Genomic DNA, 26,043 nt, shown 5'->3' on the forward strand with positions numbered 1-26,043 from the left:
CTAATGGAATGGAACAGATAATCCTTTTTTTCTCCAATTTCATTCTCCAATTCTTGGTAAACTTGTAGGTGTTTTTCCTGTGGTATTCAGTTGTTACACTTATTGCAAGACTGTGATAATATTGTTAATTTAAAAATATTTTGTATCTGCATCTTTGGTCAAAATCTATCATTAGTGTTGAACTTGCAATTTACAAGCACAAATAAATACACATATAAATACAAAAATATAGGTCATAAATGAAATTAGTATTATTTTATGATAAATTTAGGAAATTTTTATTTCTTTGAAATCCTAGCTATTTTCTTATAATGGAGATTTTAGCTAATTCCATCAGCAGTCTTTCTCTGTTGTAATCAAATATAACATCTTGTATAAGAATATTAAAAGTGCTTAATAGCTATACTTCCCTCCTTTTAAAGCACTTCCCTCAAATAATCTCTGAAGAACTGCATGCCATAAACATACATTTGAAAAACCTACACTGAATCTTCACACAGAGACTTTCTATGACATCCATAATACTACCATGTTTTAGCATATCCAAAACTGTCATGAATAATAAGTATTAATAATCTTATACTAACTGAAAAGGAAGAGACAATAAAATCACCATGATAAATACTTGAATATGATAATCAAAATGGAATAAAATACTTTTGAAATTTGGCTTCCAAGATGACTTCCAGGAAAGAATAAGTCCAGTTAACAAACTAGATGTCATTTATGACATGTACACAAGAGCATTTGTATTCACAATTTAGTTCAAACAGACTGCTAAACGTATTACAGTAAAAAGAAAAAAAAATCCCATTATAGGCAAGAAGGGTGGAGTCAAAGTTGGAGGAGCTGTGCGAGGTCTTTGTGTTTACTCTGGTTTTTTCATAGCTTCATGTAACTTCTTAAGCAAGTGATAAGGGATCATTTTCTCCCAGAAAAACCCTGGAAATAGTTGTCACTCAGCAAATGTATGTCTTCCATTTTAATTGTTTAATAGGAGTGAAACTGGGTTGTCCTGCATAAATAAGGTCTCCCTACTTCTCTACTTAAAGTGTACCACTATGTCTCATTGTTACTAGAGAATGAACTGATGCTGCCTGGAAGGAAGGTGGTAAGTCCCGTATGTTCAGAGCGGCTGTTACTTTGCTTTTCCCTTTTCTTCAGAGCAAATTATTGTTTACTACATTTAGTGCTTATAATTCCCAGATATAATTGGGTTCCATTTTGTTACCTCTGGTGCATACTGAAAAGAGTTATTGGCCTGAGGAACTTGCTCATCAAAAGATGGAAACAGAGGCACAGGGAAGCAATTTGCTTGTTCAACAAATGCAGAATCAGCAGTGGGGTGAAGGTGTCTGACACGACTTGTTCTTCATCTACACAATGGAGAACATGAATGACAGCACTAGAGAGCAGGAAAGTACTTTCCATGTTACTGAAAGCCTTACCTTCCTATGATATGTTCCATATCACAGTGTGATTTTGTTCCTCCTGAAAATGTTTATCAATGAACGAAAGAATAAGCTTGGGAAAGACAATTATCTTATTCCACTGTCTATTATAAATTACTATTCTAAGCTTAGAGGAGTTTTTAAGCTGTCATAGAATAGCATAGTGTTCATTCCACAAAGAAGCATCTGTAATCCTTGTAAAATCAATTTTTCTCAATGTAAAGGACAGATCCATTCATCCATGATGCAGTTTTCCTTTTGCTTTGCAAAATAAATTTGTTTAAGACAGAAGCATCTGTTCCTGTTTAAAATATCATCAAGGGGTGTAGTTACCAATTAGAAGAAGAGTGATGTAGAAAACATCCATGTCATCTTAATTATATCAAATTTTGGCAACTGCAAAGAAAATTACCTTCCTGGCAGACTGTTCATCTCTCCCTCCCTCTTAGTTTTTCACTGATTTCAAGATTTTTCTGGAAAAAATGTTATCATTTGTGGCAGGCTTTATAAATAACATTTAATTCCACAGCTGCTGGGAACACAGACATTTCCAGCATTTTCCACTGTTTCTGCTGGTAGCTTTCCGGCAGCTGGAATATCCCTGTCTGTTATTTTTGATTACTAGGCTCTAGAATAACTGAAGCTCATCACAGTCTTTTCTGAATTTCTGAGGTAGACCACTTATCTTCTCTCTTTTTTTTTTTCCTCTGTCCTGGAGCCCTGGTATCTGACCTAAAACAGGTAAATCTCAGGGACTTGTTGAAGTGGCTGCCCTCAAATTTATTTCAGCTGCTTGTTTGAGCTTCCACTCCTCCTTACTGCTGAGTAAGTCAATTATTTGTCTCAGATGCTGTTCACAAATTTCCCAAACAGCAAAATTAATTTTCATGGGCAATGCAGAAAGAAAAACAATATAACCAGAATGTAGCTTAACTAGGCCACGATCTTTGAATGAAACACACCTGGGAACTCTCCAGAGATAACTTACTTATTAAGAAACTTAACTGTTTTCTTACTGTTTCTTTGCTCAAGCAGTTAACCAATGCTTGATGTCTCGGTTGTTTCTGTTTGGAGGGGACCTAGTCCTAAAACTGAAATTACTGAGTTGAAGCAGTTTCTATGAAAACAGACTTAAATAGACACAAATTTTTTTCATGGGTTGTCTCTTTCCTTGTTCAAACTGTCAGACTGCTTTTTTACAACCTAGGAGTAGATGTTTTAGTGCAAAAAATGTGTTCCAATAAGTATTAAATGGTAGCTGTATTTAATAAATCAGTTACTGATTTTGACAATTACATTGTCATACTATAATGCCTATATATATATATAATATCCTTTGCATTAGGTAGGATCTTGCACTAACTTGTTGAACTATAGTTATGGTGTGTTTTTGAATCATACTACTATTTCTTTGAAGGCTTGTCTCTACTTCTCAGAACTGTAAATGTCCATAAGGAAAGGAAGAAAAAAAGTAGATCCACTCTCCATAGATTGGTTAAATGATGGGATGACTGAAATGTGCAAACCCTATGGTATTTAACAGCATCATTTTTCATACTGCTTTGGTTTCATGTTAGTCCATTTCTACAGACTTTTACTATACCTGCAATGAACTGACGTGACCCCTTGGCATGAAAGAGGTATAGAAACAGGTTCTGGTATAATGATTTATAAAGTTATGTGTCTTTTAGTAAGTTGTCCTGGTTTCGGCTGGGATAGGGTTAATTTCCTTCCTAGTAGCTGGTACAGTGCTGTGTTTTGGATTTAGGGTGAGAACAATGTTGATAACACACCAATGTTTTAGCTGTTGCTAAGCAGTGCTTACACTAGTCAAGGACTTTTCAGCTTCCCATGCTCTACCAACTGGGAAGGCTGGAGGTGCACAAGAAGCTGGGAGGGGGCACAGCCAGGACAGCTGACCCAAACTGGCCAAAGGGATATTCCATACCATGTGACGTCATGCTCAGTACATAAACTGGGGAAAGCTGGCCGGGGGGGCCGCTGCTTGGGGACTGGCTGGGCGTTGGTCACCGGGTGGTGAGCAATTGCATCGTGCATCACTTGCTTTGTATATTCTATTATTATTATTACTGGTTTACTTTATTTCAATTATTAAACTGTTCTTATCTCAACCCACGGGTTTTCTCACTTTTACTTTTCTAACTCTCTCCCCCATCCCACCGGCTGGGGGGTAGTGAGCAAGCGGCTGTGTGGTGCTCAGTTGCTGGCTGAGGTTAAACCATGACATAAGTGAAAGTGTTCTTCTGTACTGTTAATTTTGACGAAACATTGGATGTTTCAACAGGAGAAAAGGTAAGATAAGGCCTTTAGTTCTGAGAAGGTAATTTAGGTCCAATGCCATTTCATATACACTGTGGCTGGTCAGAACTAATTTCAAGTCAGTAGAGTCACATGAGTGTATATCATGACGGTAGAATAAAACATGTAAACTGGAATTTGACAGCTGATTAAACAGAGCTGACAGTGTGTCATTAGGTATTTTCAACTAAATGCATTCTTTTAGAATTAAGTTGTTTTAAATTTGGACAGATATTGTATTTTCTTACCTGCAAAACTAGGTTCCTGAGAACCTAGCTTGGGCTGAAGTTTACAATACTGTGTGCTTGCAGCACCTACCTCTTGGTGGAACAGATTGGCCGTCAGAGTTAAGAACAGAACTCTCCCTGCAACGTGTGAGGCAAGAGATACCTTAACTGTAATTCACCACTGCCTCAGTGTAGACCAGCATAAGCCAATGAAGATGCTAAGGACAGGAATGTATCTTACATCTTGTCCTAATCAGATTAGTCACACGTGTTGTGCAATTCAGAATTCTGTGAGGTTTTTTCCCTCCAGTCCCACGTTCTGTATGAAAAGCTTGCAGAATATTGGTTTTCCTATGTTTTCTGTGCACCTGATCAGTTTTCTGAAGACTTGGCTACTTGACATGCATGAATAAATCATGCATGCTAAATGTGAAGCCTCATGCCTGGGGGAGAATCACTTCCATGTATTTAGTAAGAGAAAGTCATCGTGGTGGTTTTTCCTCCATGCACGAATGGTTGCAGACATCTTAGACCAAGTGAGAGCTCTAATTCCTGCTCCTTTTTGGAAATGGCATCCACTGTCAAAGAAATCACCTTAAACAGAACTTTATGAGGTGCTTTGAGTGGAGCTTGCTCAGTCACTCCGGTTTAATTCTACTTTTTGTAAACTTTTTTTTAATACAGTGGCCAGAATCTAGGTCTAAGCCTTCCCAAGTGATTATCTTAAAAGTTCAGGTTACTGTAGGTTCTGTAAAATCATGTTTGTTTTTCCATCTCTCTGAACAAAAACTTAAGTTTTGAGGCAAAAAGTCGATATTCTAATTTATGCATCTAATGTATTCTTCTGAAATACTGCATTAGTATAATCATCACAGTTGCATGGTTTAGTGTACCATAGGAGGTTGGCAGCAGCAAGTAACTAAACCAAAACTCTCTAAAAACTATTTCAGAATAAGACTGTAAAATAATCTATACATGTCATCAATATGTTAACTAATGACAAAATTAAGGGGTCAATCCTGAATGACTCTGGTAGGCCTTAAAGGAAGTGAGAGACTGTCAGAACTTCTCAGAAAGAAGCCCTAAATAATAATATAAAACTAAATATTTAAAATTGCTCTCTGTTTTTTGAAATTATGTATTAGGAGTGGAGGAATTAGAAGCTTATGTTTATTAAATTTTTCATATGGCCTTGAGAAAACAGTTTAACATGTTTTGGGTTTTTTTGGTGGGTTTTTAAGCCTTTTATGTTCCTCTGAGATTTTTGGTTTAGTTGAGGAACAAATAAGTGTCATAAAAGAAATTCCATTTTGTGAGCATTTCAAACTAGAAAGTGGTGACATCTGGTGAGGGGGAGTCTTATGGAATTTCAATCCCAATTTCCACACTAAAAGCTACATATAACAAACAGATGCATAATCTTTTCAATACTGAATTTGCTATTTAAGGTTAGGAAAGTACATCTAGAACCACATGACTTTGCATAAATCAGTCATTGCGCACTTAAAATTATTCTTGTAAGTGTATCTGGGATCACAGTCGTTATCATTTATCTTCATGTACAGTGCACACAATTTTCAAATGTCTGCGCATTATTTTTCTACTTTCTAGTAGTTTTCCATTATAACATTATTCCGGATGTATGAAATATCACACCATTCCTTCATGAGTCTAGTTCATAGCTGTATGTTTACCTAGCTTTCTGAACAAATTCTGCCTATCTGTATAACTTGCTTTTGCTGAGTAAAAATGGCTGTTAATAAAAAAAAGACATAAACTGAAGACGTATGATTGACTTCTAGCAATATGTTCAAAACAATGATGAAAGTGTGTTTCTTGAAGTAGGTATTATTCCATCATAATAAACATTTTATTTTTATACAAAATTTGATCATACAGAATTAGAAACTCTAGAGTAAAACTGTGAAGAATAACACTGGAAACAATAGGTCTTTCTTCTGGATAAGTGAATATTTCTCCATTCTGCTCATTTATACTCTTCCTTTTTCATGTACTGTACATGTGTTTGGTAGTAGGATGAAAAAGACTCTGAACTGGAAGTACCTGTAATTATATATACTGACTTGAGATTTAACCAAAGAAAAATGCTAGTTCATATCAGTATTTCTGTTCTTCAGAATGTATTAAGGTCCTACTGTTTCTGTAGGTACTTGATCTAAAATTTAAATTACATAGCAAATTGAATGGATCTCCTGCAGACTGTTTCATGGCATCTCTGTTTATTGATTCATATTATTGAATTGTTCAGTACAATTCTGAAAATAATAGTACAATTATGCGAGTTGAACAGATTTACCAAAAGTGTACACCATATATGTGGAGAGAACAAGGAGTTTGCAGCTCGTTTATTCATAAAGTGTGCTGGTGCAAACGTCTTACCACCTGCTGGTGGCAGCAGACAGGGTAAGATCCATCATTCTCAAGCTACCCTTATGTAGCAAATTATATCTTAAGATCCTATTTGGGCTAGTACCGTTATTTCTGGCTCTAGAAAATTAAAACATAAACCCCTGGTCACACTTCTAGGAGAATCCTCTGTGCTTGAAAGCATTCAGAAAAGTCTTGGAACGTGATGCTACATGTACCTTTTATATCAGGAGAAAAAATAATAAACCCAAATGAACAACCATAACTCTCTGTACATTCTCATTGTACAAAATGAGTGTAGCCCAGTCATTTACCAGGCAGGTAAAAAAGACAACGCTTTCTGAGTTATTGGGGTCCAAGAATCTGAACCAGAAATATCCAAACCTGCTTATTCCCATATACAAGTAGCTTTTGTAGCTGTAGACTGCCATCCTTCTCTTCTGTGCCAGCCCATGGATGACTATAAAAATCAAGTTGCTATCTACTGTGCTGGTGGTCTAGTTCTGTGATATCTGTTCTTCTAGTGCATGTTGGTCAGGACCCATTGTGCAAGGTCAGCTTTGAGATGGTCTTTTTGGAGTATTGTGAGGTGATCTTTGCACTATCATCATCTGTTGGGTCTCACCGAAAAAATCTCTGTGTTTGGCTGATTCTTTGGTCCATTATCATAGAACCACTCACACAGGAGTCAAAATCATTGAGGAATGCAGGAAGAAAGAAAAAAGGTATCCAGAATAAGTAGGACTTCTGTTCAGAGTCCTTGTTCCCCATAGTGGAACTCCAAGCTTTAAATCTATATCCTTTCCTTTCCTTGCTGAACCAGAGTCCAATTCCCATGCAGACAGCGTTGATGCTTCAAGGCATATCTTCCGGAATTCCTGTGCCATTTCTTAAGTACAGTCACAACAACATCTAGTCCACCTTATTATAGCCCTAGAATATAGGCAGGTGCCTCCCGTGATAACAAAGCGCCATATACAAACAATGAAAACATCCTTATAATTTTATAGATGATGCTGAATAGTACTGATGTTTTTCCCCCTCTGCTTGCCTTTAGGAAGTAGAGAGTTCTGTCCCTCTTAACAATTTGTAATTACAGGTATAGTTCAGCTTTAAAACAAAATTTGTATCCATACTTATTTGCAATTTGGGGGATTGTGTAAGTATCTTACCGCTTCATTGTGTGGGACTTCGAGAAGAATGTCTTGCAAGATTAAAAGAGGAATATTTTTCTCCTAAAGAAGTTCTGATTGGCAGAAAGCATGAACATATTGCTTTTCATTAACAGTGGCAAATGGTGAGAGTTTTCTTTTGCTACAGTAAGGATGAATTGTTCATGGTAGAAAATATGTCAATAAACCACTCGAGCTGTATGAGTGAAAACTCCTGCCTATTCATTTCTTGTTTGATGATATTCTGTTCTTTGTGGTGGTATGCTCTGAAGTCTGGATATTTTGTCATGTGGATGTTGAATAAGAGAGTGCTATCAGGCAGGACACTGAATGTTTATATTTTACTAAACCTTCATTCTGGTGTTACCCTCTTGCTGATTTTTTTTCCAATATAATTGTTGCACCACAGTTTCTTCCTTCGGACTTTCTGTTACTGTTGTCTGCAGTTTCAGATAAGATAAGCCTCTTCAGTTCACTGGGGGCAAAGTGCCTCCTTTTGCCTTGGCATCCCGTTAAGGTGCCATGGATAAATGTGCTCAAGGTAGTGCAAGCTCTAATGTTGATATAGGTGAATTTATGGGGTAAGTGCGGTGCAGTGATACACTAGTTCATGCTGATAAGCAGTGGTCTTAGTTCTTAAGCTGCTAGAAGCTTTTTTCCTCCTAGAACTGACAGAATAATAATAATTAAACCCCTCTTATTTCCGCTTGGACCTTTTCCTCTTGTTTCAGACCAACTAAGCTATATTTTAGATTGAATTTCCTTTTTATTACTCTGATTATTTGCTTTCTGAAACTATTCCCTAGCATCTTTTTGTCTTGCACCCATATTTAAGCTTCTCATTTTCTTGTAGCTCCTGCTGATCTTCTTTTATTTCTTTTTCCTCCAGTCTGTAGTCCTTGCACTTTTGCTTTATCTATGCTTCTTTTTACAGCACTGTCTGCTTTCTTTTATCTCCTGGTCAAATGCTTAGCTCTTGGAATTCAAAAGTCACCTTCAAAAACAGGTTTGGGTTCCTTTATCCTTGATCCTTCCAAGATACGTGTGTTCTTCAAGGATTGAACTTCCTTGGAAGAATCTTGTGCAATAATCTGTAGTTTCCCTGTGAAAAAAAGGTGCTTCCTTTTTTTTTTTTTTTTTTCCTTCAGGAATTGTGCTTTGAACAACACATCAGAAAGATAGTTTCTCTCCTGGAGCATGTACGATATCTAACATTTGTACAGAGCTACCCAAAGCATCAGTGTTAATACTGAACTACTAATATTACAAATATTATGTTAATATCTTGTAGATAATTAAAGATTTGAAGCAATAATTTTGTACCCTAAAGTTTCAGAACCATCAAAATTTGGATTCCTCTTCCAGCTTAACTTTGTTTTGGTCTATCTGATCAAGTTTATGGTAAAAGAAAGCAGTGTTAGGTAATTGAGAATGACTTAAAAGGGTAAAAACATTTGTGCCTTAATTTTCCGTGTTCAGCTTAAGAGCCCTTGAAAGCCTGCTTTCTTATTTCTTTCATTTTATTGACTTCTATGAAGTTCATCTTAGTTAAACAATAATAGGAGAGAGATCAAAATCAGAGTTACTTATCTCAGGAGATGCAGTCTGTAACAATGCTTGTGGATGGTCTTGGTGCATATTATGTACTTGTGTACTCATAAAAGTGTATGAGATGAAAATTTGAGAGAATTTGATACTGAAAAATTTCTTGGCCACCCTCAGTGTTGTTGAAACTGATTTTGAATTTAAGAATAAAGTTCTGCAGTTGCCAATATTTTTAAATTTGGCTGGAGTTCAGGTGCAAAATGAAGTTGGAAACATGCTTGGACCCTGTTTAGAGATGCCATTGATACTGTTTATCATATAGCTTTTCTTCCAAAATTTGTAAGGTACAATGAGATGAGAAAGTAATTTTTGTGATTGTATTCAGAAGATGGGTGATGGTGAAACTAGAAAGCTCTGAGTACAAAAATAGTATTGTATGTGGAGAAAATGAAGTTGTCTGTCATTTAGTATAATCCAGAAACAATAAATCTGCACCGGGGTTGGGGAAATACCTTTCTGATGCTTTGAGTCAATCATAAATGACCTTGTAAAATTGCACAATAGAAAGAAAGGGGATAAAGCAACTGTATTCATTATCTTGGGAGATGGTGTCAATCAACTGATAACACAGTACGACTGGATATCTATTTTTAGGTGACCAGTAAGTCAACATCAAGTATCAGGATTTTATCCAAGTAGTGATTGAGAGAAAGAGTTTGCAAAATAGTTAGTGAAGCCATGGTTCATCCTTGTAGTACAGAAAGTCTCTTATTTTTGTGTACATTAAAAATTAATCCCCCAAATGAAGAAAACATTTTACAGTGCACTATTACTGTGATAACTGAATGTCTGAAACAACTGAATGTACACATTTGATAATGTATTGTTGTTATTAGATAATACCAGGAAACAAAACAATAGAGCAGAACCCTTCAATGCAATTTAGTACAAACAATTTGTGCTCCAAAGAGCTTAGTCTATTTCTGTGAATCCCCAAATTGGGACAAAAAGCAATAGCTGTGGTGTTCTTCTAGATAAGACCTTGTTGTGGTTTAACCCGGCAGGCAGCTAAACACCACACAGCCGTTCCCTCACTCCACCCTCACAGCAGTAGGATGGGGGAGAGAACTGGTGAAAAAAAAAGTAAAATTTGTGGGTTGAGATAAAGACAGTTTAATAGGACAGAAAAGGAAGGGAAAATAATAATAATAATGATAAAAGAATATACAAAGCAAGTGATGCACGATGCCATTGCTCACCACCTGCCAACCGATGCCCAGCCAGTTCCCCAGCAGCGGTCACCGTCCCCCAGCCAACTCCCCCCAGTTTATGTGCTGAGCATGACATCACATGGTGTGGAATACCCCTTTGGCCAGTTTGGGTCAGCTGCCCTGGCTGTGCCCCCTCCCAGCTTCTCACTGGCAGGGCACGAGAAGCTGAAAAGTCCTTGACTAGTGTAAGCACTGCTCAGCAACAACTAAAACATCGGTGTATTATCAACATTATTCTCATCCTAAATCCAAAACACAGCGCTATGCCAGCTACTAGGAAGAAAATTAATTCTATCCTAGCCAAAACCAGGACAGGCCTGAAAATATTATATTTAACAGCTAGATTATTTATAGTTAAACTTTACATGACAGTGAGAATTTCCAGGGTCAGCTAGCCAGTGTGTTGTGTCTCATATAATACAGAATACTGATTTCCAAAATGGATCAGGATCTCTGGTCTCAGCAGCTGCATCGTTCATCATTCCAAAAAGTAGCAGTTTCTTCAAAAATCTTTATTTATGATAATAAAATTATTAAAATTCAGTGTAACAAAGCTAGTTTCAGAAATGGCAGTGTGTCTTATGGCTATTTTGATCTATTTTATCACCAGGATTGGGGCTGGGGCAGCTTAAATGCCTGAAGTTGCATTGTTGGGTCTGACATACTAATATTGTGTCCTGAAGAATTCTTCAGGTAGATTATTCTTTTTTCTTTCTTTTTTTTAATTATTATTATAATAACTTTTTTACTGAGAGACTGACCATCCAGTATTGCTCTACCTATAACATATCTGATACTGCCTTAATTTAAGGAAGAAGTCCAAATGATGATCGTGAATGACTGCTAGAGAAAGATCTAAGACTTGCATTGTAGTTAGAGGCTGGCTATGACTGACATACTTTGTACAGTACATATGAGAGGATAAGAAATGATAGAACTTGAAAATGGGCTAAAATAACCTTGCCCGGTTCTTCTTGTCTGATATATTATGAGGTCATATTGCTTGATACAAGTAATTAATTTCTCATAATCAACTTCCATAATAAAAAGGAATAAGCTTGTTTAGCCTCTGGATAATTTTCCCTGAAATAATGTTAAGATTTCTCCTAAGTGATTAGCATGTATTTATTATGAAACTGGAGTGTGAAATTACAGTGAAACATATTATTTTTATTTTCCCTAACTTTGAGCTAAGACTTACAGCAGTGCCTTCATTCTGCTGTTGTAGGAGAAATCCTGAGGGTACTGGTTTTGAGGTAACTCCTGGGAAGAAGAGCAGGACTGGTTGGAAGTTTGCAGTGAAATTTGTTTGCATCAAAACACTGTGTTTTTTAACTGCCAATATTTGTTGAAAAAAATTTTCTTTGTTCTTGTCTGTTTTGGAGGAGAAAAGGAAGAATTTTTAATTTTTTTTAAAAAGGGGTCAGAAAAAAGCAAACTAAAATGACAGCTGAATTCTGGATAAAATTAATTTTGAACCCAGGAAGAAACTCTCACCCTCTTTTTTTCTATGAAAAATGTCAAAAGCAATTTAATTGATCAAAGAATTTGAAGAGGTTATTTATGGGAAATTTTTGATGTGAGGATTTTTCTATCTCAAATTTACAATGGCAGATCAGTCTTGTAGCATCAATTAACCTTCAGTTAAAAACATCCTGTTCACAGCCACCAGGTAAATATACAATTAAAGAAGCAAATTTGACATAGGGTTCTGTGAGTGATTTGATAAGATATTTTCAAGTAGCTGAAATTAAATTAGCTTTTTTAATATTAATAGATGTTAAGTTTTATCCTGAAGTTGAAATGAGGAAATTCCCTTTAATGCACCATTGGGATAAAATTTAGTGTTGCAAAACAAGTGGAATTCCATGTATTTCAGAAGCAGCAGCTCCTAGAGAGCTACCAAGCTAGCTGTGTTTAGAGAGAATTAACAGTAATCCTGCTTGGAGCTGGAAAAGGTTGGTACTAACATACTGCACTTGGTAGAGTCCTTGTGCCCATTAGTGGATGAGCACTTCAAGAAAGTGACACACAGATATGAAATGAAATGTCATGTCTGTGTATTGTTTTGTTTTAGGGAGTGGAAATAATCTGTTTGGTATTTTGATGGTGGATATCTTTTCAAAAAACTTCTCAGCGACTAAAGAGTTTAAGATCGTGTCTGTACAAATGCATACAAACAATTGTGGATTCTTTCTGCTCTCCTACCTGACTGGACATGGGTCAGGTTTGGTAGGCAGTCAAGGACCTATGGTGGTATACACACAAGCGAATAAGCAGATCCTCTGTGAAACAGCTCTGAATGTTTTCACCTATGTCTCCCTGCCTCTGTGCATACTTAAAGACTATTTTAAATCCAGATTAGTATTCAGCCAAGCCTAATCTTGATTTTGCTATCTTCCAATTTAAAAGATGTTTCACACTATCTCTTTGGAGAAAAATTTTGGAACAAGGGGCCGCCTTCTTGCTAGAATAATTATTTTGCATCCTTCGCTATCTGAATTTTGTAGCTGGTGAAGGGAAAAATTACGTTATGATTGCAAATGCTTTGCTCGCTACTGGCCACTAGAATGACAAAAATGGCATTATCCAGGGAGATTAAAAAAAAACCCACCCAAAACCACAAACCAAAAACCAACAACCAACCGCTCGTGTATGTTGAATCAGCATATGAAAGTTGCCGCTATGTATGTCTTCTATGTACTCCTCTGGCCTTCTGGAGTGAAAATTAGGATAACAAAAACCTAAGGTGGTGTAGGGCATTTAGCTAATAAAGGATGCTGAAGTAATGATGAATTAATATGAAGCAGCTAATTTGTCTTTGTCTGTTTTAATGCTAATCTCTTCACACCACATCATCTCCCAGTCACTGTTTCTTACTGCAGGGCAAACCTGTGCTGAGTCAGAAATGGCCAAGAAACACAACTACTCACCCCAATATGTTTGATTCTCTGAATACATTGTTCTATCTGTACGAGTCTGGCAATACACAATTGTTTTAAATGTCTGTACATGTTGTAGTGTAGAATTTGTACCTCATACTTGTGGTCTAATGGGATCATTTCCAGCTAGTCTCCCTGCTTTTTCATAAGTGAGAACATAAAATGATATGTGCTGGGAGTGTATAAATTTTATGCACTGTTTCAGGCAAGACTTCACTATACATCATAGTGTTTAGGTTTTTACATAAGCATGTATAGCATATTTTCTTTAGTAGAGAAGTATTCCTTTCTCTCCATGGTGGCTTTCTAAGCTCAATGTGACAGTTCCAATACTCAATTTCAGAGGAATAGTTGAATATAGGGTTGGGGTTTTTGGTTGTTTTTTTCCGCCCCAGCTGTTCTTTTTGAGGATAATTGCAGTTAATGCTGGACTAGAACTATTGGATATATTTTTAGATAAACTTGGTGCTTGTGTTAAGATGCACAGTTGGTACCTCTTGAGGTGTGAACTCTCTCTCTGAAACTTTGCTTCCAGTTTTAATCCACTGATTAATCGTAGGGGCATAATACTGTACAGCTTCCACAGTTTATGAAACTCCTGGACTTGATAATACAGATGCAAATTGTTGATATGATGAGTATACTGGATTGATGCCCAAAGCTCTTATTCATATAGATTATCATACTGGTGGCTTTATATATATACTGAAATGAATTTAGATCAGGGACTTGGAGTTTATTGAAGCAGCTGAAGACACTGAATAAACCGAGGGCTTGAGAGAGGTGAGTTCAGGACTGTTTGCTGTTTGAAATTTTCAGTTATGCTTTCTTTAAAAGGAAGCTGTTTGGAGGTTAGGATCTTTTGTTAAGTTGTTCCTGAAAGGAATACCTGAAAGGGGTCCTGCTTGGATCTTCCAGGTCCTCCTTTGGAGAACCACGTGCAAAAACCATGGCAAGTAGAATGGCTGAAGCAGCCTCTTAGGTATATTTAAGGTGGTTGGGCAAATGACAAAGACCCTGAGAGGAATTGTGGTCTACCACTTTAAAGACTTTTGGACAAAAAGCACATAGGAAATATAATGAATGCTTCCATTGACAAGAGGTTGGGGTTCTTCTGAAGAATGAAGAGACCTAGGTTGTGAAAAACTGCAAAATTTAAAGTTTCTGGATAGCACAATCTTAAAGTGGTATTTTATGACCTCCATCCTATCCTCCTAAGTCACCTTTTTTCCAAGGCTGAGAGTCTCAGTCTGCTCAGTTTGCATTTGAACAGAGGTGATTACATATTCCTGTTTGTCCTTCAAGTGGCCTTTTTTTGAATCCTTTTCCAGCTCCACTGTATTCCCTTTGTGATGAGGGGGCCAGAATTGCACATAACATGCAAGATGTGTACCATGGATTTATATAGTGATGTAACGATTTTTTTTTTCTGTTTTATTTCCTATTCCTTTGCTAAATATTCCTAAAGTTTGATTTTCTTTTTGACTGCTATTGAGTATTAAGCTGAGGGTTTTTATGGAACTTCGATAGTTTTCCTTCCAAGACATTGCTCTTGAGTAGTAACATTCGTCTTGGAGGCCATTCTATACATGCAATTAGGACTGTTTTTTTCCTCATACACATAACTTCATATTTGCCTATAGTGAGTTTAATCTGATATTTTATTGCTCAATTTTTCGGTCTTGTAAGGTTCTGCATTTACTCAGAGTTTAAATTTGTTCCCAGTATTTCAATACCTTCTGCAGACTTTTCACCTTATTGTTCACCCACTTTTCAGGTCATTTATCAGTTTATTGAGAAGCACCGTGCTTAGCAGAGGTTTCTGTGAAACTGCTTGTGATCTCTGTCTCCATTTTTTTCTCCATTCCACTGTCCATTTATTGCTGTTGTTTCCAGCCTTTTACTCAATTATTTGCCCATTCAAGGACCTTCCTCCTTGTCCTGTGGCTATTTAGATTCCCTTAGCTTTTGGCATTGGGTCTTGTCAAAAGCATTTTATGATCTAAAAATTGGTACTTTTCCAGGTGTTGCCTCACTTTGCTACAGTTTCTACTAATTTTCCTGGTATAAACATGAGGTGGAAAAGTCCTCCAGAACCTTTCTTTAAAAATGGGTATCCTAAGAACCAAAGAAGTTTCCAGTGAAAGGTCATGCACACCACAATCAGCAATTTGGCTATTTCACCCGTGGCTTCTTGCAGATTGCCTGGGTATATAATGCCTAGACCTTGTGGTCTGTTAGTTTTTTTCATAGTCTTTCCTACTATCCCATCGATTTCAGACAGATCCTTTGCTAAATCCTCCAGTAGAATTTCCACTTGCCCTAATTTGCCACGATAATTTCTAATTTCTAACTAAACACTTGCCTTGACAGTTCTACGTTTTCCTTCACCTTGTATTAGAAAGTGAAACAGCAGATACCAAAGAGCATGCTGGGTCATTGCAGAGTCTTAAATCCTGATTTATAGACATAATCAGGAACTCAGACATCCACGGTGGGATTTCTGCGGTTAACCATTGGTGGTCTGGCGTTGCTACCATTAAAGCCTTGGGGGTAAACTTTTTAATGGACTTTAAGTCAATCACATTAAAAATTTTAATCATGAGTCACATTAATGTGCAGGCTTAATATTGGTATTACTGTGCAAGTCTCTTTGGTCTATATCCTGCAGGAGTTCAGACATCACCATATTCCCTATCAGATATACCTTCTAAGAGTCTACACACGTCAAGTAGGAGGCCCAGCAGTGCTAAATGAAAATTTTTTCCCTTCCTGTCCAATTTGTTCAGATTTTTAGGTGTAATAGTAACATAATAATAAAGGAGGTATTTTTGAAATGTGTTCACAGGGAATGATATGAAGAGAAAAAACTAAATTGCCTCTCTTAGAATTCAGTTCTTTGAAAGCTTTTTGAAATTGTTGTATTTCTTAAATTATGTAGGAAATCTGCAGCAGAATCAGTGTAGTGTAGATAGTGTTAATGTGATATTAAATTCAAGTTGCTCTATATGTAGTTACTGACATGATATATTTCATTTTTTTGGTGTACTGACACAGTACATTTTCAAGGAAAGATGTAATGAGCCTTATAACTTGGCAGAGAATTCATGAGACTATTGAAATGGAAAAGGAATGGAAATATAACTTGGCTGTGTGAGATATTCATTTTGACTGTATCTATTTAAGAAAACTCAACATCAATGAGCTCATTAAATCTGATGTTAAAATTTACTTCATTAGATTTCAAAGTCAGCAAGCAGACATAATTATTTAATGATGGAGTTTCTCTGGGTTTTTGGGGCCATTTTGGAGAATGAAATGAATTGTTTACTTGACAGACAGGTGGCTGTATAGTGCTTATGGCTGATTTTAACAATATGTGACAGTAAGAAAAATTAGAGCTTATTAACATTCACTCGACCCAGTGTCTGCACCACTGATCAATGCTTGGACTACTGTATGGCTTAAAATGCTTAATGAATCTTTGTTTGACAGGAACCAACTGCTGTTGGAGGAAAATGTGGATGATCTGATAGCTGGCAGAGTGAATATGGCCTGCGCTTTATAAACAAGGAAAATGTGAATAATTGGGGAGCAGAATGAGTGAGAGAAGTCTTTCAAGGCTTGTGGTGATTGATGAACTATATTACGGTTGACACACACATTCTATGTTTTGCATAAAAACGTTAGCATCTGATTGAGCGGAAAACCAGGGGAAAGCGAGATTGCCTATGTGATTAGTGGAAGGTAATCAGCCATCTGTTAGGCATAATGCACTTACTAAAGATGAAGGCAGAAAGCATATGTGTGCATGTGCTTACACGGGATCTCTCACCTTTTATACAAGTATCCATGAAAATATAGAACTGTATATAAAGAACTAACACAAGGCAAAAAAATACTCTCAATTCATCTATTTTTTTTTCCCCCACCAGAAAGAGTACAAGCTTGTAGCTATGTTGTATAGTTCGTGTGTCCTTTCAGCAGACTGAAACAGTAGCTTCAGAAGTGACAGAAACAAATATTTTGAGGTGTATTTTTTAAAAATAATGGCATCGTAACTCTCCTTACTCTGATTGTGATGATGAAAATAGGCTTATGCCCTGAAAATATTGAGACACGAACTTTTTATTGATCAGGACATTTGAAAATATATTTTCAGCTGTTCACCTGCAAATTTAAAATAATCTAGCTTCTACAGCTATTCCAGGTACAGAAAGGATTTGGTATAGAAGAAAGCTAGAGTCTGATGTGGCATTGCTTGCCCACCTAAAACTGTCATTGATGCTACCAGGATTTTGTGACATAGAAAACAAGACTGAGCTTAGCTTTTCGTGTTTATAAAGAACTTCAGTGGTGACAGAGGTCCTGCTTAGAAGGAAATGAATCATTTCTGTACCTCTTTCAAAAACTATTTTTGCATAGTAGTATATAAAAAGCAACTCTAAAAAATGTATTCAGTTTTAATATGTGTTCTAACACTTATTATAGTGGTTTACAATTCACTGTCTGTACATCTCACAAAATCTGGAAAAACAAAATACTCCAGAAATATAACAAACTCAAGACCAGCATTTAAAATCAGTCACTTAAAATATCAATCATCACAATATATGACCCCAAAGTATTGTTTAACTTGATCATCCATTCATATCTTTTTTAGCAAATGTTTTAATCCACTAGATGATGGCTTGGTATATGGAATATTGTTCTTAAATACAGTTTTTCAAATTTCAAATTAAAATTGGTTTTGCTGAAATTTATCATATGTCACTGATGGCACGTTATGCAAATACTGGAACTGCTGAAGAAGGATTTCCATGTCCCATCTTGCTGTTTCCACCTTCCATGTTTCAGTATGAAAGTAATATCCTAAATATTGGAGGAGAAAGGGTATAGCTAGATGACAATAGATGCAAGTGTCTATACGAGAATGGGGTGGAGAGCAGCTAATTTAGTCACCTTCAGTAGCTGCTGTCTTAACAAAGTTTCATGAATGTAGTCCTCTGCAGGGCTGCTGACCTAATTAGAAATATGGAAGTCTAACTTGCACGTGGTCAGTAATCCAAAAAGCAGAACCTACTTCTGATCAAAAGTATTTTGGCAAGCTTTATAACTCTTAAATTGCTCAAAGTAGATATGTCTGTGAGGTTTGTTGTTGTTGCTGGGCCTTGTTGTTTGCTATTTAGTATTTCAACTTTAGAACTTTGTAAAAACACCTCTGTGGAAGGGATTTTCCTATTTTCCTTTCATATCCAATGCATGAGGGTGGCTGAAGCCTGCACTCTCAGTGCCTTGCCAGCGCGTTTCATAGGTCAGCGCAGGCGTGAGAGGGGAATTATGTTGCTTTGCCACAGTTGCGGAGGAGCTGGGGGAGGGATAGCAGGGTGGAGGTTACTGTTTCTCCAGTGATTTTAAGAGCACTCCTGTGAACACGCCGCTTCAGTGCCAGTTTTCTCAGAGAGCGCAGGAGAACCTTTCAGTTTTCCTTTCTCGCAGCGTAGTTGGATGATGATGCATTTTTATTCTGCCAAGAAACAGTTTAATGAATCTGTGTCCTAGTGTTCAGCTTCAGTAATTTCTAGCTGCAACAGTTTCTCCTTTCAAGCATTTGTGGGCTCTTTAAAGCTTTCCCAGACGTTGCTAATTAGTATCCACAGTGTGTTTTATTACCTTTGTAGGATTTTTTTTTTTTTTTTAAGAACGTGAAAAGAATGATCTATTTTAAAGTTTCTCCACATATCCTTACTTGAAGTGTTGCAAGTTGTTGTGATCTGGCAGGAAGAAAAGGATTCAAAGGACTTGACTTTAAGAGCAACTAGGATAAAGGAGGCATTAACTGTAATGCTGGAGAGCCAGTATATAGAGTCAAGCACATCGTAACAAAAAACAGGTCAGCAGGTTCCTAATGGTTGCTAATTGCAAACTCAGTGTATCAAAGCTAGAGCTATGCTCTGCATGCAGCATGGACTAGCTTTTGTTTGCTTCTACAGGAGCATGTTTTAATTTCTGTTTGCTAATTGCTTTCATGTCCTTGCTAGAGCTGAGTCATGTTGAAAAACTCTTGCAGAGTGCCAGTTTTTTTGTGGAAAACCTACTAAGCAAGTGCTGCACTTCCTGTGTTTCTGTATCATTTAATGATTCAGGACCAACTCTTTTGCTGGTAGGCATGTTTAATTCATTAACGATAAACATGCAGAAATAAGGACCACATGCATTTCACTAAAATTTCATTTTCAGGCGGAAATAATGTAAAGAATATGCTTGAAGTAATTACAGTTTTGGCTGTTAGAACAGTTGATTTATATGCTTTAAAACTGTGGCTATGAGCAGCAGTGTCTAAGACAAAAATGTTTTCAAATTGAGTGATTTATCTAAATGTATTTTGTGTATGTACGGCAACAGAGTCTAAGTTGAAAAACTGGCAGTGAAAAGAGATGGAGTTGAAAAATACTCAGCATCCTGAAATGTTAATTTCATACAGCCTTGATACAGAGCTTTTTACATAACACCATTTAATTCTGAAGTCTTCAAAAAATCTAACTGAAAGAGTTGGAAATTGTACAGCAGGCACTGAGAATGATTGGAATCTTCTTTCATTTCCTTTCCTTGATTGCACTGATAGAAAATTTTGTTCTGAAGTGCCAAATTAATATTTACTAGCTTAATATCCATTCTAAATATTGTTTTGTGGGGGTGATAGATGTGCAAAAGATAATTTACTAAGTAGTGGCAGGATAGGAAATAAAATCAAATTAACATTAAATTTAATTTTTTTGTCATTCCCGGCTACAAGAAGTAGACTGGTGTTTGAACACTTCTTTGGTACTCTCATTGCCTGCAGGAGTGGCCTCTGGATGCTGAGACTGCGCTTGAAATATTTAGAAATATAACTCGGCAGTCACTGTAGCTGATTTAATAATGAAAGGCAGTGGTTTCTTTTCTGCAATCTTATAGCTATTATGCTAAAAGCTAAAATGCAGTCTTTATAGAAAAAAAAAAAGTCAAACTGTAAAAACTTGGAATATTGCCCAAATTAATAGCTGCATAACAGAGTCATTTGCAGTCGTAGCACTCCGGAAAAGGAACACAAGCAAAAGTTATTAAAATGTAGTTGAAGTGTTTCTAATATGCACTGGTTAAAACAAAGATAAAACAGCTTTAAAGGACCTAATCTTCCTAACTCTCTTAATGTAGACTTACTGAATATAGCTTAGGGTTGCAAAGTATTGAAGAAACAAGTAAGTGCTGGTACAAGGCTTAGTGAAGTTGTATGTCAAAGGCAGGCATGTGTCAAATGTGAGTCTCCAAAATTAGGTAAAAAATACATCTCCTACTGAATGAAGGTTTTCATAATGCTTTAGGTACTTACCGCCAAACCAGGTGCACGCTGTTAAGTAGATTATTTTTTTTCCAGGGCGTAGGGTTTACGGCAGCCTTCCGTATTACATACAACTAGAGTGTACAGAGAAAGAGGTACAAAGTGAAATGTTTTATTTATTTACTTTTTCCAGTGAACCTTGTAAGTGTATATTGATGACACAGCTTTTGGGCTTAATAAAGCCACTCTTGTAAAATGACGTTTTAATTTTAGGTACATATTTCGACATTTGGAATTCTTATCTATAAGTTTTGATAGAGTTGTTGCTTATTGCAACAGTTCTTAATCTAACAAAACTACAAGAATTTAAACTTCAAAACTAAAATCTGCCTACAATAGATCAACCCAGTGTCCTCAATAGTTGCTTCAAATTTGCCTTTAAAATTTTTGTTGTACGTGATCAATAGTCAAGTGGACAGTTGGGAAATTTGATTAAAACTTGAGATATTTTGTGTTTAGTCATAAATTTCAGGCCAAGGAATATGTTCTAATATGTGCTCGTTTACAAGCACCAGTCCTACATTAACTCATGGAGTTCAGTAAAGTTCTGCTAGCTTTGTCAATGCTCAGTTTATTTATGTTGCAGTTGTTGAACGTATTTTTCATCAATGAAAACTGTCATTTCCAAGGTGATTGTCTACAATGAGAGAAATGCTGTATTTGTTATTTTTCTCAAACAAAGAACTTGTTTGTTCAAATCGACAAAGTTAATTTGAAAAATTTATTCTTGAACTTCTAGTGTAGATTTGCAGGGTGAAGAATTTATTTAAAAGTACAATACCTCTCAGATGTTGCCATTTACTCCCTGTCTTGTGAACATTTTTTTTGCTAAATTTGGTCTCATAACAGCAGTCTTTTTTCTTTTTGTCTTTGCAGCTATTTTGAAAAGAATTATGATTTAGACTTTCCCATGTTAGCCATGGATGTAGCACTTTCTCCCATGAGGACACAAGAACTGGATCCCATGCCATCTGATGCATCTCCCATGCTTATAAACATGACTCCTACAGTGGAACAAGATGGGGAAGAGGACGTCATGAAGGAGCTTGATTCCGGCCAGCAGTATGAAAAGCCGCCTCCTCTGCACACTGGGGCCGATTGGAAGATTGTTCTCCACTTGCCAGAAATTGAGACCTGGCTTCGGATGACATCTGAAAGAGTCAGGGATCTGACCTACTCTGTCCAGCAGGACTCGGATAGCAAGCATGTGGATGTGCATCTAGTACAGCTAAAGGTAGGATGAATTTTATATTGCAGACTTTTCAGTGAAGGTGGTTCACTCGACTCTGCTACTGGTAAAGTAAAAAAAAAAGGGCTTTTCATAACTGCTGTAGCAGTTATGACGGCCTGTGTTAAAAAGTGAATAAATCCTTTTCAGGGAAATAATAGAAACCGTATCATTCTCAGACTTTTTGCTACATTATTTACTCATCACTTAATTCAACAGTCATAAACATATTAATGAACATGTTCACACTCCAGGAGCAGCTAATACAACACTAACAGTAACCTGACTGGACATCTCAGAAGTGCCCATTTTAATGGGTTTCAGTACCTAAGACTTCCAAATTTGTGTCCCAATAAGCATGGCCGCTCATTTGAAAACTAAGCAAGTTTCAGAGGCAGTAGGATAGAAAGGTGGTCTAATGTCTGGCCTTTCAGTCACGTAAAGGTTATGTTGAAGATTGAACTTAGGTGGGACTACATCCAAAATGGTAAATGTGTAGAATTTTTTTTCAGATCTGAGTCTTGGTAAGAAATATGAAGTGATATGATTCGAACAGTCACAGCCAGTAAATCACCCTTTTTAATTTTTTTTTTTTTCCCAGCTAGAAAATGCATTAACAAGACTGGACTTTGTCCCCCCAAAATCTGTGTTCTGTGTAAACTAAAAGAACAACAATCTCCCTTGCCCCAACCTGACAACTGAACACAAGTATCTTTAAACAATTACCTGTGTCTTGGTCCCAGATTTAAATTTTGGCATTGAATCTTTAAAGATATTAAGGAAATTCAAGGTGAAATTCAAATAAATAGTGTCCAGGACTGTATGCGTATGTTCGTTTGCATGGCTTGGTTTGCTATAGCAGATGAAGCATACTTTTGAAGGCAGCAAACAACCTCCAAAAATAGCAGGCAAATGTTATCTCTTCAGACTGAGCTGTCTTCAGAGTTGCATTCTGAGGCCTGTTTATGTGAACATAGTCTTCCTTCATACTCAGCGTGATGGTATTTTATTTGTGTTTATTTTAGGACTGGAGCTGTAGGCTGTCTTAAAATACAGCTCTGTGTGCTAACGCTAACCATAAAGCAATTGTACTGTAATCAGTTCTAACCAAATAGAGAGCCGATCTTGAGTTTTTTATGGTCCTGCCATTTTTCTGAAAAATTTGGGGTAGACATTGCCAGCTTTTGATGAGAGAAAGGACTATGTCCCCAACGTGCAGTAGGTTTTTAGCAAATACACCTAAAAGGTATTTCTGCAGGCAGTCATAACAAATCTTGCTGGACTAGGTGCCAGTTCTGATCTGGAATTGCTTGTGGCCATATGAGCGCAGTGCTGAGCTGAAACTAAAGAGCTGTGGAGCTTGTGGATGGTATTCACACACAGCTTTGCGCTGGCCCAAAGCACAAGCAGAACTGATTTGTGCCTGCTTACAAAATGAGAATATTCTGTACATATAACTCACCCTCACACACCCACTAAAATGTTTTATTTCCAAATGGAGGTCAGTGAATGAATAGCATTCCTCACAGTTTTCTCCTTTTTAGAGTTTATTTGTGAAGTTGCAAGAGTCAATGGTAGTTCATAAAACACTTTCCTAATGGTTTTTTCCATGTAAGCAATTGCTGTAGAACCTAGGGATTGTTCGGGACTAGGAAGAGATCTGGTTAATGCAACTGAAAAAAAGGACAAAAGAGTAACATGAAGGAATCTCAGTTATCTGCAATTATCTGGCCTGTCAGTCTGGGGGGACCTGTCATTGAGGCTGTCAAATATTCTATGTACAGACCCTGGACTCACAGGGCAGTGCTTTTTTTCTGTGTGTTTATACACGTGTGTATCTGTGTGCGTGCACAATAATGACTTGTATTTGAAGATTTTTTTAAATATTTGATATATTTTTAAATTTTTCACAAAGTAATATAAAACGAAAAAGCTTGCAGAAAGATCTGTAGTAGTAGTAAAAAACGCAGCAAAGTCTTGACAAACACATTAGGAGTACGGAACTTCTGTAACCTGCTTACCTTTAAACCTGTATACAGATAAAGAAATAAGAATGTAAAAGCAAGTGTTGTGGAAATGCTTTTATTCAGACTTTAGATATGTTTTAAATTGTTTATCCTTGTATCCTCTTGCATTACATAACTTAATGAAAATTAGCTAAACAAAAAAAACCCCAAACATCCCTCATACAGATCCTCTTTTTTTATTTGTTCCATGCTCTGATAATTCTCCTTGAGGGACTCCTTCCAACTGATCTGGCTCCTTCTGGAATTGTTGTGCCCAGGCTTGACACAGGGCTCAATGTGAAGCTTCACAGTTGCCAGAAGTCTGGAAAAAGTTTCATGTGTCTTTCAAACAATACATAGCAGTTCAGTATTTTCTTTTTTTCACAACAGCAGGAGATGGTTGATACATGTTCAGCTTGTGATTCGCTGTAACTCCCAAACTCCTTTGCTGCACTATGGGTTTTTCCACCTCTGTCTTATCCATTTTACCCATGAAATTTTACATGTAGGATTTTGCCTTTGTCCATTATTAAACTTTTTTTTTTTTAAATTTCCCATTTCTCAAGTGTGTCCGTGACTTTTTCAGTTCCAAATTTGTCTTCTGGTATGTTTGAAGTACCTCCCCCAAGCACACGTATTTTCTTCCCCTGCAAATTTAAGAAGCCTTCTCTCTACTCCGTCCAAATCATAAACACAAAAATGAATGACGCAGACTCAGGATAAAAGTCCATAACATAACAGTTTCTGAATATAATTTTTAAACTGCAAATGTAGCAGTAAGACAAACAATTTTTCATTTTCTTATAGTTTGTTTTCCTCAGCCAGGAGACATCCAATTTCATTTTCAGGCAGCTTTCTATTTGTTTTGGATGCTTAAAGTTTATTTCCTTCCTCTGGCTGTCAGTTGGCTCATGGTGAATAGGGCTGGTTCAAGGATGTAGGCCATAGCAGACTTTTTATGTTATTCCTTGGAAAAATTGCTCGGCAAACAGATCATCTCTTTCTCTTGTGAATATTTGCTCTGTATTCCTGTTGCAGATCTTGTCTGCGCTTCTGCTCTTTCTGTAACCAGGAGCGTTGTTTCTTTTTTGTGGCTTGTTCCCTGGGGATTTTGGTGTTTGCTGGCAGTCTCTTTTTATGCTACATGACTTTAGGGCTTTACTAGCCACCACTGATCCTTTGAAAATACTTGTTTCTCTTACTTTTGCAATGCCCTTTCTCAGAACTAGCCACGCAGCATGAGTGGGAGGCTTGTCTCGTGTTGTCCCTTGGGAAATTTCCTGGAAAGCTCAGCTTCACATGAGTGCTTCAGTAAGCTAGATGCATGAATCATAACTCTCTGGGGTCCGGAATGCTAAGATACATTTACATCTCTCTAACACATTCAGTGTAGCTGTTACCAATTACAAATATTTGTAAAAGAGATGAAAAAACCTGTGTTTTTACTACAAGCAAATCTAAAAGTGCTCGCTCTGTCCTTGTATTGTGTTAACCTGCTGAGATGCTTTCATGATCCATTTAGCTTTCTTAGTCTGAATAAAATATGCTTGCTTTTACAGCAAATTCTTTCATGGAATCCTCCTGAGGTCCATCTTGGATTCAACTCCCATTCTTCTGCTTTACGTTATAACCCTTGACCCTCTCACGGAAGGGTCCAGTGTTTCAACTCATCGATTACCGCTGTCTTTTTGAAAAAACTGTCATTTTGGATGATCTAGTATAATCTTCTGTATTTTAGATGTCTGTTAACTTCTAACTAATTGTGGAGTAAAGCACTCCACTACTGCTTTGTGACTTACATGTCTGAATCATATATTTTATATTGACATAGAAACAAACACATTTTATACTATTAAAATATCTTTAGATCTTTGCAGACCACTGATCTTTTCTCTCTTTCCAAGTAGAGAGACTTCAGTCATCTTTTTCCACAATACCTGGGTCAGCCTCAAACATCTCTTGACTGGATCTTTCATCTTTCCTCCTGACTCCTACAACAAGATTTTCATTAACTTTGGATAGAGGTCAAATATCATGTAACCATTATCCTTTTGCTATCTCTGTTTCCACTTTTTGGGGGCCAAAGAATTTTTAGTTGCTTTTCTCCTTGTAC

The 26,043-nt window shown here is 36.8% G+C and overlaps 1 protein-coding gene across 4 annotated transcripts in view; it reads left to right on the forward strand.

Annotated features, from left to right (window-relative positions):
* AKAP6 (A-kinase anchoring protein 6) overlaps nt 1-26,043 on the forward strand; it is a 293,258-nt gene that overhangs the window by 38,864 nt on the left and 228,351 nt on the right. For 2 of the 4 annotated variants that reach the window (XM_076345005.1, XM_076345008.1), the window contains exon 2: nt 21,573-21,930. In XM_076345005.1, the coding sequence (XP_076201120.1) occupies nt 21,607-21,930 (324 nt within the window). In that variant the 5' untranslated portion in view covers nt 21,573-21,606. Of the gene's footprint in view, nt 1-11,046; nt 11,067-19,085; nt 19,209-21,572; nt 21,931-26,043 lie in introns of those variants that run through there. The other 2 variants (XM_076345007.1, XM_076345006.1) reach the window with 2 other exon arrangements.

Source organism: Aptenodytes patagonicus, chromosome 7 (genome assembly GCF_965638725.1).
Source record: "Aptenodytes patagonicus chromosome 7, bAptPat1.pri.cur, whole genome shotgun sequence".
Lineage (NCBI taxonomy): Eukaryota > Metazoa > Chordata > Aves > Sphenisciformes > Spheniscidae > Aptenodytes > Aptenodytes patagonicus.